At 54.3% G+C, this 15,224-nt stretch overlaps 1 protein-coding gene across 5 annotated transcripts in view; it reads right to left on the minus strand.

Annotated features, from left to right (window-relative positions):
- The window catches only part of DNMT3A (DNA methyltransferase 3 alpha), a 268,092-nt gene that overhangs the window by 226,265 nt on the left and 26,603 nt on the right, over positions 1-15,224 (minus strand). For all 5 annotated transcript variants that reach the window (XM_073335457.1, XM_073335456.1, XM_073335455.1 and 2 more), the window contains exon 3: positions 2,233-2,337. In XM_073335457.1, the coding sequence (XP_073191558.1) occupies positions 2,233-2,337 (105 nt within the window). The remainder of the gene's footprint in view (positions 1-2,232; positions 2,338-15,224) is intronic.

The following is a 15,224-nucleotide window of genomic DNA, read 5'->3' on the forward strand; positions in this document are numbered from 1 at the left end:
GGGCATCTCCTCTCAGCAGCATGGCCTCCCACAGGGTAATTATCACCCAAGTGTCAGCAGATCGAGAGCTGTCACAGCTGCTCCCAAAGGGCCAGGAGCTGGCCAGCATGAGATGCTGGGCAGATGGGCTGGTGTGAAAGCTACAGAAGCCAGCCAAGGCAAGTGTCCCTGCTGCAGCCCAGCTCCTCCCCAGGTCAGCACTTTGGAGCCACCTGGCCTCCCAGGCCCTGTGGAGGATTGCAGCTCTTAGACCCACTCCAGCTGCTCCTCTGCCCAGGCGATACCAGGGCTGCTCAAGCTAGCAGCTTCCTGGTTTCTGGGAAGGGGGGAGCGGTGGCAGGCAGCGACCTGCGAGTTCTCGCCTGCCTGCCCTGGTGTGACACAGCCCAAATCTGGGACCTGCAGGGCACAGCACAAAGCTGCTGGAGAGTGGCACAGGCTGCAGCAGGCCCAGCTTTGCAAGGGAGATGGGCTCCCAGGCCCATTCCAGGACAGTGGGAGGAGAGGGGGGCACTTGCCCCTGAGGGGACAGTGCCTTGTGCCTTGTGCCTCTGTAATCTTTGCACAAGGTTCGAACAGCGTCTTAAAAACATGCCCCCAGCCAGGGTGATCGTGGTATTTGGGTGGGTGGGGTTGGCGACTGGCCCGGCGGGCTCCCGAAAAGCCGAGCTGTACATCACGCTGCATGAGCATGCATGAGCTCCCCAACAGAGGGCACTGCTGGGACCCCTGCCGCACACTGGCCCCAATAAGTGGCTGCTGGGAAGAAGTTTCTGCTTCCAGCAACCTTCTAAATGGAGGCTCTGGCTTGGGGAGGCTTTTTAAATGGAAGTGGGGGAGGGGCAGGAACGGGGAGCTCTGGGGCAGGCACCAGGAATGAAGAGCGTGGGACACAGGCACCAGCAGCATAACAGGAAGGTTTCTCGGGGAGGGAACCCACAGCCGCTATGTAAACTGAGAAGTCCAATATGCCTTGTTACTGCAGCTGCTATAGCCAACCCTGGACACCACCGGAGTGTCCTAGGTACCGCTTGGACCCCACAGTGGGCTGGCAGCCTGTGCGCTCCAAAGCAGAGGCAGAGGGGTCACCTCTCTTCGTTAGGGGAGGCAGGGAAAGGCGAAGCACCTACAGAGGGAGCAAGAGAGCACCCTGCACTGGCCAGGCTAGACGACCAGGAACCGAGGTGTCCGGGTGCTAGTCTCTGGCCTGCCACTGGCTCTCCTCTTGGCCTTGGGCAAGTCACAACAGCTCCGTGCCTCAGTTTCCACCTGTGTAACAGAGCGGTAGAGGGACTGACTCGCCCCCATGCTACAGAGGGGTAAGGAGCTATGGCCAGGTATTGCTGGGTGTGTCAGCAGCAGCTGGGAGAGGTCTCCAGCATCTCTGCACAGCAGGCCAGAGAGATGGGGTGAAACCCACACCTGCACTTCAGCAGCTTCTTGCCTGCTGGCTATTGGCGTCTCCGTCTGGCTCGTCCCCCGTCACTGAGCCTTCCCAGGGGGCTCTGCAAGCCTCCTGGCGCTAGCCCAGCCCCAGGTACGGCAGGGCCCCGTGGGAAGGCTGTCTGGGGCACTGCTCTGGTGCATTTACACAGCAACCCATCTACTCGGCCCCCCCGACTTTCCCTGAGCGAGAACCCCCTTGGCAGATCACTAGGAGCCCAAAGGACACACCTGACCATCACAGAACAGAGCAGGGCACGGGTACTTTCATCCCCTCAGTGGAGGTGCGGCTTAAGTCCCACGCAAGCAGCCTAGCCCCACTGAATGCTGGGAAATGTAGTCTGCAGAGATGCCACCTCTCCACGGAAACTGTGAGCTGCAATGCCGAACCAGGTCGGGCACTCCTACCTTAGCCTCCCCGCCAGCTCCTTCCCGCAGCATCTCTGCTCCTGCACGGCTCTCCTGACTCCCTTCCTCCAAACCAGATGGTGACGGAATCCTATACAAGTGGCACGTTCCTTCCTGTAGGGCATGGGCTCCAAGGTTCCCTTTCTCACTCTTCACAGCATCCAAGGAAGCCCTGCCCTTGAGCTGCTGGAGTGCAAAGCTCCACGTGACATGCCACAAGCCCAAGACATACACGAGCCATACTCCCACAAGCCGTGCCAACGAGCCAGGCTCTCTCCTCCGGTTCAGAGCCCTCAGTCCACCGCCCCTCTCTCCAGCACCGTCAGCCCAGACAGCGCCCCGCTGGCAGGACTCCGAGCCGCCTCGCATTCTCAGACTCACCAGGACGTGTTTGCGCTTCCTGCCAGGCCGTCCTGCTTTCCTCGTGGCTGTCCCTGGTTCCTGCTTCTCGTCCTTGCTCCGATTCTCCTCCAGCTCCTCTTCCCTCTGCCAGGCAAAGAGAGAGTACAGTCAGTGCAGTAGGTCACAGCAGGGGCCAGACAGCTGCTCCCTCAACTCCAGCATATTTTACACTTCAACACGGCCTGTCATCCCAAAGCGCGGCCTGCGCTACGGACAGGGCACCCCTGGGGTGGAAAGCAGCATACAGCAGACCTGGCATGTTAGGTCAGGAAGGGTCCTGGCACAGGAGGACGAGATTTCCACCCTTTAGATATCGGCTCAGAGTGCCCAGGTTGACAGCCCAGCCCCATGTCTCCTTGCCCTGCATTGCGGGCACCGTGCCTCCTTCTGAGCCCCCAGCCCCACTTCCTGCAGTCAGGGCCGTCCTCAGGCATATGCAGCTGCGTAGGGCACCATGAAATCTGGGGCACCAAACTGTCCAAATTTCATGGCACCCTAGGCAGCTGCGTGCTGCATAAGCAGCAGCACCAGCTCCGGCGACCAGCCCTATCCCTCGACCGGCCCCTCCGTGGGCTGCACCCACTGCAAGTGGCAGGGCCGTCCCTAGAGGGTGTGGGGTCCTGGACAACTCCCTCCGCCCCACCTCTTACCTTTCCCCCCTGCTCCTCCCCTGCCCCCATTCCACCTCTTCCCCCAGCAACCCTGCACTCACCGGCAGCGGTGGAAAGTGGAGCAACCTGGCCCCATCCCACTCCACTCCGCCAGCTCCCAGCCGCGACGCTCCACTTCCCACTGCCGGTGAGTGAGAGGAGGTTGGGGAAAAGATGCCCCCCACACTCTCCGGTGGCGGGAAGCGGAGCGTCATGGCTGGGAGCTGGCGGAGTAGAGTGGGTTGGAGTTGGGCTGCTCCACTTCCCGCCGCTGCCGGTGAGTGGGGGATCCCTCCTCCCAAGCCCCCTCTCCCAAGCGATACAGCTGGGGCCAGGGTGAGGGAAGCGGAGCGGGCTGCTCCCAGTCCCCCGCTAATCCCCCGGCCACTCTGGGCCTGTGGGGCCCCCAAAAGTGCCCCCCACAGCTCCTGCCTCCCAGACCCCAGGGGCGGGGAGGCCTGGGGGGCTTTGTAGGGCACCCAAAAGGCTAGAGACGGCCCTGCCTGCAGTACCCGAGCTGACGGGCCAGTGGGACTGGAACCAGCCCTGACTTGCTTGTGGAATCTGACTGGTTCCCAGCCCAAGGGTTTGAGGTGGATGGGTTCAAAGGGAGGGGTCAGCTCTCTCTGGGGTTTGGCTTGCTGAGCCCCAGGCCCTGCTAGGGAGGAGACAGCGGGAGGCTGTCCTGGTGCCAGCAGGGGACAGCCTGCTCCGGGGCCTGGGCGCCATTTAGAAAACAATACGAACGGATCGAGGCCAGCCATGGGGAGGCGTGTCTGTGCTCATGCATATGGGCGCACAACGCACTTACACAGCCTGTTTAACACCCCCCATCCAGCACGGCGAGGAGGCCAGGGGTCTACACACAGGGAGAGAGGGGCTAACGCCGCACACTTGGAGACCCTCCTCCGGCCAGCACAGCTAACGACACTGCAGTGAGGGAGAGGAGAGGACAGACAGGCCAAGGAGTCCTGACCCCACCTCTCTGCACCAAGCACTGGCCCGATTCATGCTCTCGAATGGGCCCTTCAGCCCAGCTCTGCAGAGCTGTAGGGATTCCTGGTGCTGAGCAGTGGGAGCCCAGCACAGAGCCCAGGGGGCTGCTCAGAGAAACAGGTCTGAGAGAGGGCCAGGAATGACCCCTTCCCTGGGGATCCTCCCACTCTCAAAGCTCCGACTCCTCCGCAGCCCCCTGCAATGGCTGAAGGGTGCAGCTTCGTCTCCTCCCCTCCAGGACCTGGACGCTGGCACAGGCAGCCTCGTGTCCCAGTCCCAGCGAGCTGATGAGACGCTCGCACTCGGCATGGGTGGAGGAATGTGAACATGTCCCGAGGAGAGGAACCTGCGACACGCTCCCAGAGCAACGGCTCATGTTCCCTGGGGGAGGCCCCGGCCCCGCTGCCAATCCAGTCACACAGGGCACAAGCCGCCCTGCCTACGGGCTGTCGGGAATGGATTCAGTACAGGCTGCGGCAGGGCCAGCTTCCCGGAACTGGGCTGGCTCTTCAGCCGTCAGCCTCTCTGCAGAGCCTGCCAGCCAGGGGCAAGGTGCTGGGCTGGGGTGTGCTGCTATACAGACCTTCTGGTCCCTCCCAGCAGGCATGGCTGGCTCCATTTCCCACAGCCCAGCCAAGGCCAGGATCAGCCCCATCAGGTAGCCCCGAGCAAGGGACAGCACAGGGTGGGATGAGGGGGCAGCCCACAAGTCGTTCTCTAGCACCTCCTTAGTGGCTGTGTGCCATGGGCAGTGACAGGCCACTCAGACTGCAGCCAGCCATGTGCCTGAGGGTCACCCGAGGAGAGGAAAACAAACCAGCTCCCGGTGGCAGGGATGCATTTCACTTGAGCCTCTAAGATCGCAGCCCCAGCCAAGGCAGGAAGAGGCCAGCAGAGGGGGAGAAGTGGAAGGAAAAGGTGGGGGGGGGCACTTGAATAGGGAGAGGCCAGGGTTGGGGAGGGGATGCGAGCTGGCAGACAGACAGCTCCTGAGATCCAGCTGTGCCTCAACAGCTCCCAGTCTCCTGAAGGCTCAGGCACAAGTCCGAGCCACATTCCTGTCCCACCTGAACACTACAGGGCTGCCACCAGCTGTCTGGGTAGCTCAGAGCCCGATAAGGAGAGAACCACTGAGCCCGATAAGGAGAGAACCACTGCGGAGCTCCAAGAGCAAGGGTACCAACCAGCCAGGGCTGTGCTCATCTGTAACCCCGACCTGCAGCCCCCCACTCTCCGGCCCTGGAGTCCTCCCCCTCACAGTTTTCAGAGTAACAGCCGTGTTAGTCTGTATTCGCAAAAAGAACAAGAGGACTTGTGGCACCTTAGAGACTAACCAATTTATTTGAGCATGAGCTTTCGCGAGCTACAGCTCACTTCATCGGATGCATACCGTGGAAACTGCAGCAGACTTTATATACACACAGAGATCATGAAACAATACCTCCTCCCACCCCACTGTCCTGCTGGTAATAGCTTATCTAAAGTGATCATCAAGTTGGGCCATTTCCAGCACAAATCCAGGTTTTCTCACCCTCCACCCCCCCACACACAAACTCACTCTCCTGCTGGTAATAGCTCATCCAAAGTGACAACTCTCTTCACAATGTGCATGATAATCAAGGTGGGCCATTTCCAGCACAAATCCAGGCTTTCTCACCAGCCCCCCTTTTTCCCGGACACACACACACACACACAAACTCACTCTCCTGCTGGCAATAGCTCATCCAAACTGACCACTCTCCAAGTTTAACCAGAACGTCTGGGGGGGGGGGGTAGGAAAAAACAAGGGGAAATAGGCTACCTTGCATAATGACTTAGCCACTCCCAGTCTCTATTTAAGTCTAAATTAATAGTATCCAATTTGCAAATGAATTCCAATTCAGCAGTTTCTCGCTGGAGTCTGGATTTGAAGTTTTTTTGTTTTAAGATAGCGACCTTCATGTCTGTGATTGCGTGACCAGAGAGATTGAAGTGTTCTCCGACTGGTTTATGAATGTTATAATTCTTGACATCTGATTTGTGTCCATTTATTCTTTTACGTAGAGACTGTCCAGTTTGACCAATGTACATGGCAGAGGGGCATTGCTGGCCCATGATGGCATATATCACATTGGTGGATGTGCAGGTGAACGAGCCTCTGATAGTGTGGCTGATGTTATTAGGCCCTGTGATGGTGTCCCCTGAATAGATCTGTGGGCACAGTTGGCAACGGGCTTTGCCCCTCACAGTGCAACCGATGCCCCACACACGCTCTACAAGCAAGCCAAGAGCGGTTCCTCCATACCCCAGCCTACAGGCCCTGTGTGTTCCAGCTGGGAGGGTTCCCCCTGGGGGGAACAGGGACACTGCACATGTGCCCTGCTGCACTCCCCCAGGCTCTGGAGTGGATGTAATTTGGGGGATTGGCTGGGGGCCTTTCCTTCTGGAGGCGGTGTGACGAAGTGGGACTCTTCTTAATGTTTCCTCTGAATGGTGTGGGGGTGGCTCAGTTTCCCCTAGGCAGTTCTTGAGTATCTAGGTAGTGGGGTGAGGGTGTATGATCGTTGCAGAGCCCTAGAGGGCAGGTGTGTGCAGGGGTCTGGACACAGAGAATGGCCGACACCCTATTTCCTGGCAACTGATGGCCTGGGCCCTTCCCCCCTGCAAGGTGAGAGCCAAAGGATTGGCGGGGAAAGGAACAAAGCCCAGGGGAGGAGGGGCTGGAGGGAGTTTCAGTTTGGGGCTGGCTGGAGACATGGAGTGAAGGGCAGACGTGGTTGTCTGGCTCACTGCCCCCCAGAATGGATCCAGCTGAGGGGTCCTGTTCTCTGCACCTACAAGCTCTGTGTTAGACCATGTTCCTGTCGACTAATAAACCTTCTGTTTTACTGGCTGGCTGAGAGTCACATCTGACTGCGAAGTTGGGGTGCAGGACCCTCTGGCTTTCCCAGGAGCCCTGCCTGAGCAGACTCGCTGTGGGAAGCGCACGGAGGGGCAGAGGATGCTGAATGCTCCGAGGTCAGACCCAGGAAGGTGGAAGCTGTGTGAGCTGTGTGTCCTGCAGACAGGATGCTCAGAGAAAGGAGACTTCCCCAAAGTCCTGCCTGGCTTTATGGGGAGCAGTTCCAGAGCATCGCCCAGGGTCTCCATGACAGGCGATAACCCCGAGCCCTAGGGGTGGCTGCAGGGTGAAGGGCTTGACCACTATTGCCACAGTCCGGGAAGCACATGCTCGTGGAACTGCTCCTCCTGCGGCTGCTCCTTGCCCTTGCTTCCTCTGGGGGCACCCTCTGTGTGTCTCCCACCTCTGCGGCCTGCTCTCAGAGCAGAGGCCTCACCCCTGTGCCAAGGTGGTTCTCCTGGCCCCACTAGCTGTCCTGATGAAGTTCTGAAACAAGGAGCACATAGCCCAACTGCCATTCCCATGCCCACACCAGCTGTACCCTGGGCAAGAGTGGCCAGGCACACACCGATTCACATGGTATGGCCAGAAGGGACCATTCGGATCATCTAATCTGATGCCTGCAGGCCAGAGAACCTCCCGTTGCTGGAGTCTCCCATCGGGGTCGACGTAGGAGTTGGTTTGCTTCAGTGCAACGGAAGCCAACAAGGGATCTGCAGATGCGTCCACATGCTGGGCAGATACAGGCACCTGGTTTTGCCACAGCTGCTTGCTTCGCTCACATGCCTCTTTGGCTTTTTCTGTTCGGCTGTTCTCAGTGGCTTTAACTGCAGCTTGGGGCCTGTCGCCACCCTGACGTGTTCACAGCAGCCACTTCCCAAGCTGTGCCAGCTGTTAGCTGAGCTTTGAGAGTGTCCTTATATCATTTCCATGGGTCTCCCAGAGTACGTGCTCCCACTTCCATCTGTCCAGAAAATGCGGCTTTGGGGAATTGCTTGTCACCCAAAGTTGCTCCTGTAAGATTAGGGACTCAAAGCTAGCCATGCAGCACCAGTCCAGGACTCAGATGGCGGGTGTCCTGTGCGACCACCTGATGTCAGAGACGAGACGCAGACCGCACATGTGAAAATGCTCTAGTTGCTTCAAGTTTCTGCTATCGAGCATCCATGTCTCACAGCCATAGGGAGGAGTCCTTGGCTAAGCTACACGGAGTGAAGGCAAAGGCCTCTCACACTCCAACCCTAAGCAGCCCTGGCTTTCGAAATGTACTGCGGGATTTCACCGTTGATCACATTACTAGGTAAAGTGCTGCCAAGATAGCAACATTTCTCTACCGCATTAAGCAGTGTGCCCTCAGCTGTGATTTCGGGGCAGACTCCATTTTTCCTGGTGCAGGCTAGTAAAGCGATTCGGTTCTCTTGAGGCTCACGGAGAGTCCGAATCGCTTTGCTGATCTAGAAAAGCACTAGATAGGATGCTGCATGTCTTCGACAGTACGTACTATGTACGTACAGTCATCAGTGAAGAGGAATTGCCTGATGGGCAGGTCCATCACTTTAGTGTGAGCCCGGAGACACAGGAGATTGGAGATGTGCCAACTGTGCACAATTGCATGTAAATACCCCGGTCACGCACACAGAGCTGCTTAATGCCACTCATGACAAAGAAAGGCTCTGATAAGGTACAATTTTCCAGCACTCTAGCCAGCATGCCAGCACAGCACGAGTGCACCATGGTGATGAATCTGTGCAGGCAGACAACTTTATACAAGATCCAGTGAAGACCCATGAATTAACAGTGCTGAAGGCCTTCATCAGGTCTAGAAACACCATACAGAGATCACTGTTTTATGCCCAGCACTTTTCCTGTACTTGGTGAGCAGCAAAAATCATATCCACTGTTCCACATCCCACACGAAAGCCACAACTGATGTTATCAGTGATGATGGAGAGTCTATTGAGCAAGACATGCCAAAATCTTCCCAGCAATGGAAAGAAGCAAGATACCAATGGCTGTGGCAGACTGCTCAGTCATCTTTGCATACGATCAACCTGATTGCCTTCTATGATGAGATAACTGGCTCTGTGGATATGGGGAAAGCGGTGGATGTGATATACTTTGACTTTACCAAAGCTTTTCATACAGTCTCCCACAGTATTTTTGCCAGCAAGTTAAAGAAGTATGGACTGGATGCACTATAAGATGGATAGAAAGCTGGCTAGATCATCAGGCTCAAAGGGTAGTGATCAATGGCTCCATGTCCAGTTAGCAGCTGGTATCAAGCGGAGTGCCCCAGGAGTCGGTCCTGGGGCTGATTTTGTTGAACATTTTCATTAATGATCTGGATGATGTGATGAATTGCACCCTCAGCAAGTTTGCGGATGACACTAAGCTACAGAGAGAGGTAGATACGCTGGAGGGAAGGAATAGGGTCCAGAGGGACCTAGACAAATTGGAGGATTGAGCCAAAATAAATCTGATGAGGTTCAACAAGGACAAGTCCAGAGTCCTGCCCTTAGGAAGGAAGAATCCAATGCACTGCTACAGGCTGGGGACCAACTGGCTAAGCAGCAGTTCTGCAGAAAAGGACCTGGTGATTACAGTGGACGACAAGCTGGATATGAGTCAACAGTGTGCCCTTCTTGCCAAAAAAGCTAACAGCATACTGGGCTGCATTAGTAGGAGCACTGCCAGCAGATCAAGGGAAGTGATTATTCCCCTCTATTCAGCACTAGTGAGGCCACATCTGGAGTACTGCGTCCAGTTTTGGGCCCCCCAATAAAGAAAGGATGTGGACAATTGGAGAGAGTCCAGTGGAGGGCAATAAAAATGATTAGGGGACTGGGGTACATGACTTATGAGGAGAGGCTGAGGAAACTGGGGTTATTTAGTGAGTCTGGAGAAGAGTGAGGGGGGATTTGATAGCAGCCTTCAACTACCTGAAGGGGGGTTCCAAAGAGGATGGAGCTCGGCTGTTCTCAATGGTGGAAGATGACAGAACAAGGAGTAATGGTCTCAAGTTGCAGTGGGGGAGGTCTAGGTTGGATATTAGGAAAAACTATTTCACTAGGAGGGTGGTGAAGCGCTGGAATGGGTTACCTAGGGAGGTGGTAGAATCTCCATCCTTAGAGGTTTTTAAGGCCCACCTTGACAACGCCCTGTTTGCGATGATTTAGTTGGGGTTGCTCCTGCTTTGAGCAGGGGGTGGGACTAGATGACCTCCTGAGGTCTCTTCCAACCCTGACCTTCTATGATATATAACTATGTAACTAAAGTAGAACTATACATATAGCGGCATCCTCGAAATCTTGAGGCATGGTCTCCTGCTCCCAGATGACACTGAAGAGCCAAGTGAGCATTCAAGACATATAACTGTGACGCTGGCATACCAGGTGGCAGGTCACGCCCAGGTTCCCATGCCTCCACTGAACACTGACAGATCCCTAGCTGGGACCAGTCTGGCTTAGCTGTGTGTTAGCATTGTTTGTTTTTTGTTTATTGTTTACATTTCATGGAATGCTTGTAAATTGCTACCTGCGTTAGTCTCACTTCTGTCATCTGTATCCCATATTATAAGGCACCATTTAAGGGTTTGCATGGTGAGCCTTTGCAACTGCGTACATCACCAGACAGGAAGGAGACCTTAACTAGCGTAAAGTGCTGATCTCCAACAGAAGTTGTTGCACGTCCTGGCCAACAAGGGAGGCCCATCCAAACAAACTACTGTGGAACATTAAAGAGGACAAAACACTTTGTTGTTTGCTCCCCCCACCCGCCACAAAGATGAGCCATGTCCGTGAAGTCCTCCCATCAGCTGAGTTTTCAGCTCCAAGTACAAGTGGGGAAGGGAACAAAACCCCTTAGCAATGAGATACAGTTCCTTCTTGTTGCTTGGACTGTGGGGGGCAAGAATTACTAGGCATGAGCAAAAGATCCCCTGTGCTTAGCCTGGGTTACCCTAAAGGACATATATAGGGCTTGCTTATTATAGAAGCTTCTGTTACTGTTTGAAACTTAAGCTTGGAACTCATTTATGTGTATGCATGTTTACCCACTTTCACCGTGTAAATAACTCTCGCTTCCTTTTCCTACATAATAAATCTCTGCATAGTTTATTATAGGATTGGCTACCAGTTGCCTGTGCTGTGAGATCTATAGTGCAACTAACCTGGGGTGAGTGACTGGTCCTTTGGGACTGGGAGTAACCTGGTTATTTGCTGCGATCCTTAGTGTAAGGGACAAGCTATCACAAAGACAGGCTCACCGAGGTGGCAGGACAGACTGGAGTACCCAAAGGGACTATCTGGGACTCCATGGTAAGGTTGTTGTAGCACCTGAGGAGTTCACACTTGATAAATTGGTTGGTGAAATCTAAGTACAGAACTCACAACCAATGTGGGCTTTGAGCCCTGGTTCTTAACAATCTGTCCTGAGGTTGATACTCTTGAGCCACTTCGGGACAGTTTGACAACAACCACCATGTGTACAGACTTCTGGGGGGGTATTGCATCTAAGCCAGGTGCGTTTCCTTGTGATAACTGTTTGATAGCAGCTGCTGTCTCGATAATACTTGGCAGTCTGGCGAGTCCTTCATGTACGGGGAACTGTGCTATACCATGAATAGCAGCTTCTGAAATTGCAGATGGAGGATTGAGTAGACCATTAAAGTGTTCAGCCCAGCAATCGCTGATAGCTTTCCTGTCTGTGTGGAGCATCCTGACCTCTGGGCTATGGATGGGAATGCTACCACAAGACATGGAACCAAAACCCATTTGCAATCATAAAGGCATTTAAGGTCTTTCTAGTCTGCAGCCTGCTGGCCATTTTCTGATGTGTGCTTCCACCAGTCATCTTCCACTGCACGCAGCTCAGACAGGCTAGATTGCTGAAAGCTGTGATAGGCACCTCTCTTAGTGGTCAAAGTCATGTCAGATAACCATGTTTTATGTACTGCATGTAGCCAGTCAAGTACGTGCATGGCCTCTGAGCCAGTAAGCCAATCTGGATGTTTCCTGGTGCTAACGCCTAGCGCATCACTGGCAGAACTGAGGGGTATATCGCGACGCTGGTTCTGCTCAGCATGAAGAACTGGACTGTTTGATGATGGAATTTTGTGGGGATTTGCAGGGAGGAGATAACGGGGTTCCCTAGCTCATGGTTTTCTGTCACGTTAGATCGCAATTCCTACAGAGGACAGCTTGCTTACTTACCAGATTAGCTGTTATGGGTCACCAGTGTCAGATGTTTGGCTGTGTGGGGGTGTTTTTCCTGTGTGCTGTCCCAGCTCTGCGCAGATAGCTGGCACAGCAGACCTCAAGCAAACTGTTCAATGACCACAAGATCCGTTAAGTTATGAAGGCGCCAGGCCAGGTTTATTGTCGCTGAAGCACGGTAATAGCACCTGGCAGGCTCTACAAGGAGACTAAGACATGTATGCCCGTGACAATGGACAGAGCTCAGTGAATGGCGGGACTTTCCTTTCCCCCCTCGGCTGGACAAAGACACTCCTTCTGAGATACATCTTTATACCCTAATACAAACGAGTTACGTACTGCCTCTAACATAGTTAGTTACTGCCCCCGACGTAGCTAGATATCGCCCATCACCTTGTATATGTTGGTTCAATCAAAACATATCTATTACGTACTGTCATCGTGACCTTATCCTTTAGAATGGGTCAATGTGTTCCTGTTATCCTTGGGGAATGTTAATGTGTATTTCTGCAATATCAGCCCAGTTCTTGCCAGATTCTGTGAGCAGGTCCTGCCTCATATCAGGCCTCTAATACAAGGGCTTATGCTCAGACTCTCTTCCTATCACCTTCCCCATTTAATCCATGGTTGGGACTATTTGCCAATAGCTAGCCATGGTAGGTGAGCACCAAGGCATAGCCACATGCCAGTGGGTTTGCACTCTGCACCTCTGGGACCCATGCTGCTCCAAGATCCCTCACATTTAGCCTGAAACCACACGGTGCAGTCAGTTTCCAGCTGGTGCCATGAGGAGGCACTGCAAGAGTCTTGACCATGGAGAGGCTGCATACCAGTTAGAAGGACTTAAGAACTGTCCTCTGCATTCCTTGTGCTAAAGCTAGCTGGAGGCTGGGTATGGAGCAAGAAGCAGAAGACAATCACCCTACACTGCACACGGCACTAGACACATCACACTATCCAGGGCCAAAGCACCACCATCTTATTTACAGACTTCAAGAGATGAGGATCCACCACACCTGTAGGAAGTTGTTCCAATGGTTAATTATGTTAAAATGTGTGCCTTCCTGCTTGTCAGAATGTGTCTAGCTTCAGCTTCCCGCCACTGGACTTTATTATGCCTTTTGCTATTAGATTAAAAAGCCATCTGCTGTCAGAAATCTTCCTCGTGTAGGTACCTGTAGACTGGGATCAAATCATCTCTTAACTTCCCTTTGATAACCTAAATACATCAAGCTTCTTAAATCTCTTGCTGTAAGGCAGGTTTTTCAGATTTTGAATCATTCTCTTCGCTCTTTTCTGAACCCTTTCCAATTTTTCAACACCCTTTTTGCATTGACACAGTATTCCCCAAATGGTCGCACTAATGCAATGTCCAGAGGGGATACTATTCCTATTGGCTAGTCCACTGTGTATGCATCCAAGGTTTGCATTCATCGTCTTAGCATCAGCAATGCACTGGGAGTTCATGTTCAGTTGGTTATCGCCCATGACTCCCAAAGTACTCTTCAGCATCACTGTTCTCTGGTATATATGGGATGCACCACACCATGCCTGCTCTTGCATCAGTGTTCACGACCCAGCTCCCTGAACCTGGGGGCTCTGGTACAGGTGCTGCAAGTTTCACTGAGGTTTCCCTTCCTTCTCAGCTGCCCATCTGGCCCTCTCTTCCCACTCAGCATCCCACCACAAAACTGGCTGCAGAACCGGCTGGTCCCCAGAGAGGAGCTGGCTGTTTTGCCTCATCTATACTGAGACTTTGAGGGTGTTCGTCTTCAAGCAGATGCAGACGTGTATTCCGACTAAGTGCGTGGATCGCTGGAGCCTGTTGCCTAGCAGTACCCACAGAGGGCGGCGCTCATGCCTGTAGCCCCACCCCAACCCCCCTCGTTCCTTCTCATCTCCCGGCAGCTGGAGTCAGAGCTCTACGCGGTTGTTGCTTTACTTCTTAGCCTAGTTTTTATTGTACACAGTTACCAGCTACTTAGCAGTTACCGTGTATAGGCAGTGGTGATGCTCCCCGGCGACACCCTCACTGGGGGCCAAGCACTGCCCTTTACATGGAGTGGCAGTTCCTACCAGCGACCCCCACGCATGGCATTTGCTCTGCCTCGGCGAAGCCCACCTTAAGGAGTGCTGTGCGATCTGCAGATCCTTCAAGCAGAGGACCCAGATGGCATGGGACCTTTGCCTTAAGCAGCCCCTGCTTGAACAAGTCATGAGGCCTAACGCAGTACCTAGGCCTGCCTCGGGACACAAATCACCCTCCGGCTCGCAGAGTGCTGCTGCGTCCCATTCTGGGGCAGGGCTCTCTGAAGAGGCGCAGGAGTTGTTCTCTGTCGTCGGCGCTAAAGAGGAGGCCACGTAAGACAAATCAGGAGCACTCGAGGTCCCAGGGCAACTCTTCCACGGTGCAGGCTCCAGTACCCAGGATGGCACTGGTGCCATCATGTCACAGGGTCCCCGGGTGATGCTCTGGAACTGCTCCCTACGAAGCCAGGCAGGACTCTGGGGAAGTCTCCTCTCGGGGAGCGGACTGTCTCCAGGGCAAGAAGCTCACATGGCTTCCACCTTCCTAGGTCTGACCTCGGAGGATTCAGCATCCTCTGCCCCTCCGTGCGCTTCCCACAGCGAGTCCGCCCAAGCGGGGTCCTGGGGAAGCCAGAGGGTCCTGCCCCACAACTTCACAGTCAGAAGTGATTCTCAGCCAGCCAGTAAAACAGAGGCTTATTAGATGGCAGGAACACGGTTTAAAACAGAGCTTGTAGGTACAGAGAACAGGACCCCTCAGCTGGATCCATTTTGGGGGGCAGTAAGCCAGACAACCACGGCTGCACTTCACTCCTCAGCCCCAGCCAGCCCCAAACTGACTCACCCTCCTCCTCTGGGCTTTGTCCTTTTCCCGGGCCAGGAGGTCACCTGATTCCTTTGTTCTCCAACCCTTTAGCTATCACCTTGCAGTGGGGAAGGGCCCAGGCCATCCATTGCCAGGAGACAGAGTGTCGGCCATTTATGTATACCGGCCCTTTGCTCTGCAACAATTACACCCCCTTATCCCAACACCTAGAGACTTAAGAAATGCATAGGGGAAACTGAGGCACCCCTACAATATTCAGAGGAAACATTAAGAACAGTCCCACTTCGTCACACATCACCCTCCAGAAGAACATCCATGAAGTCATGGGCATTCTCAAACCTTCTGTCCCTGGAAGAGTGGCCTTCCTGATTAATGAG

The sequence above is a fragment of the Lepidochelys kempii genome, chromosome 3 (genome assembly GCF_965140265.1).
Source record: "Lepidochelys kempii isolate rLepKem1 chromosome 3, rLepKem1.hap2, whole genome shotgun sequence".
NCBI lineage: Eukaryota > Metazoa > Chordata > Testudines > Cheloniidae > Lepidochelys > Lepidochelys kempii.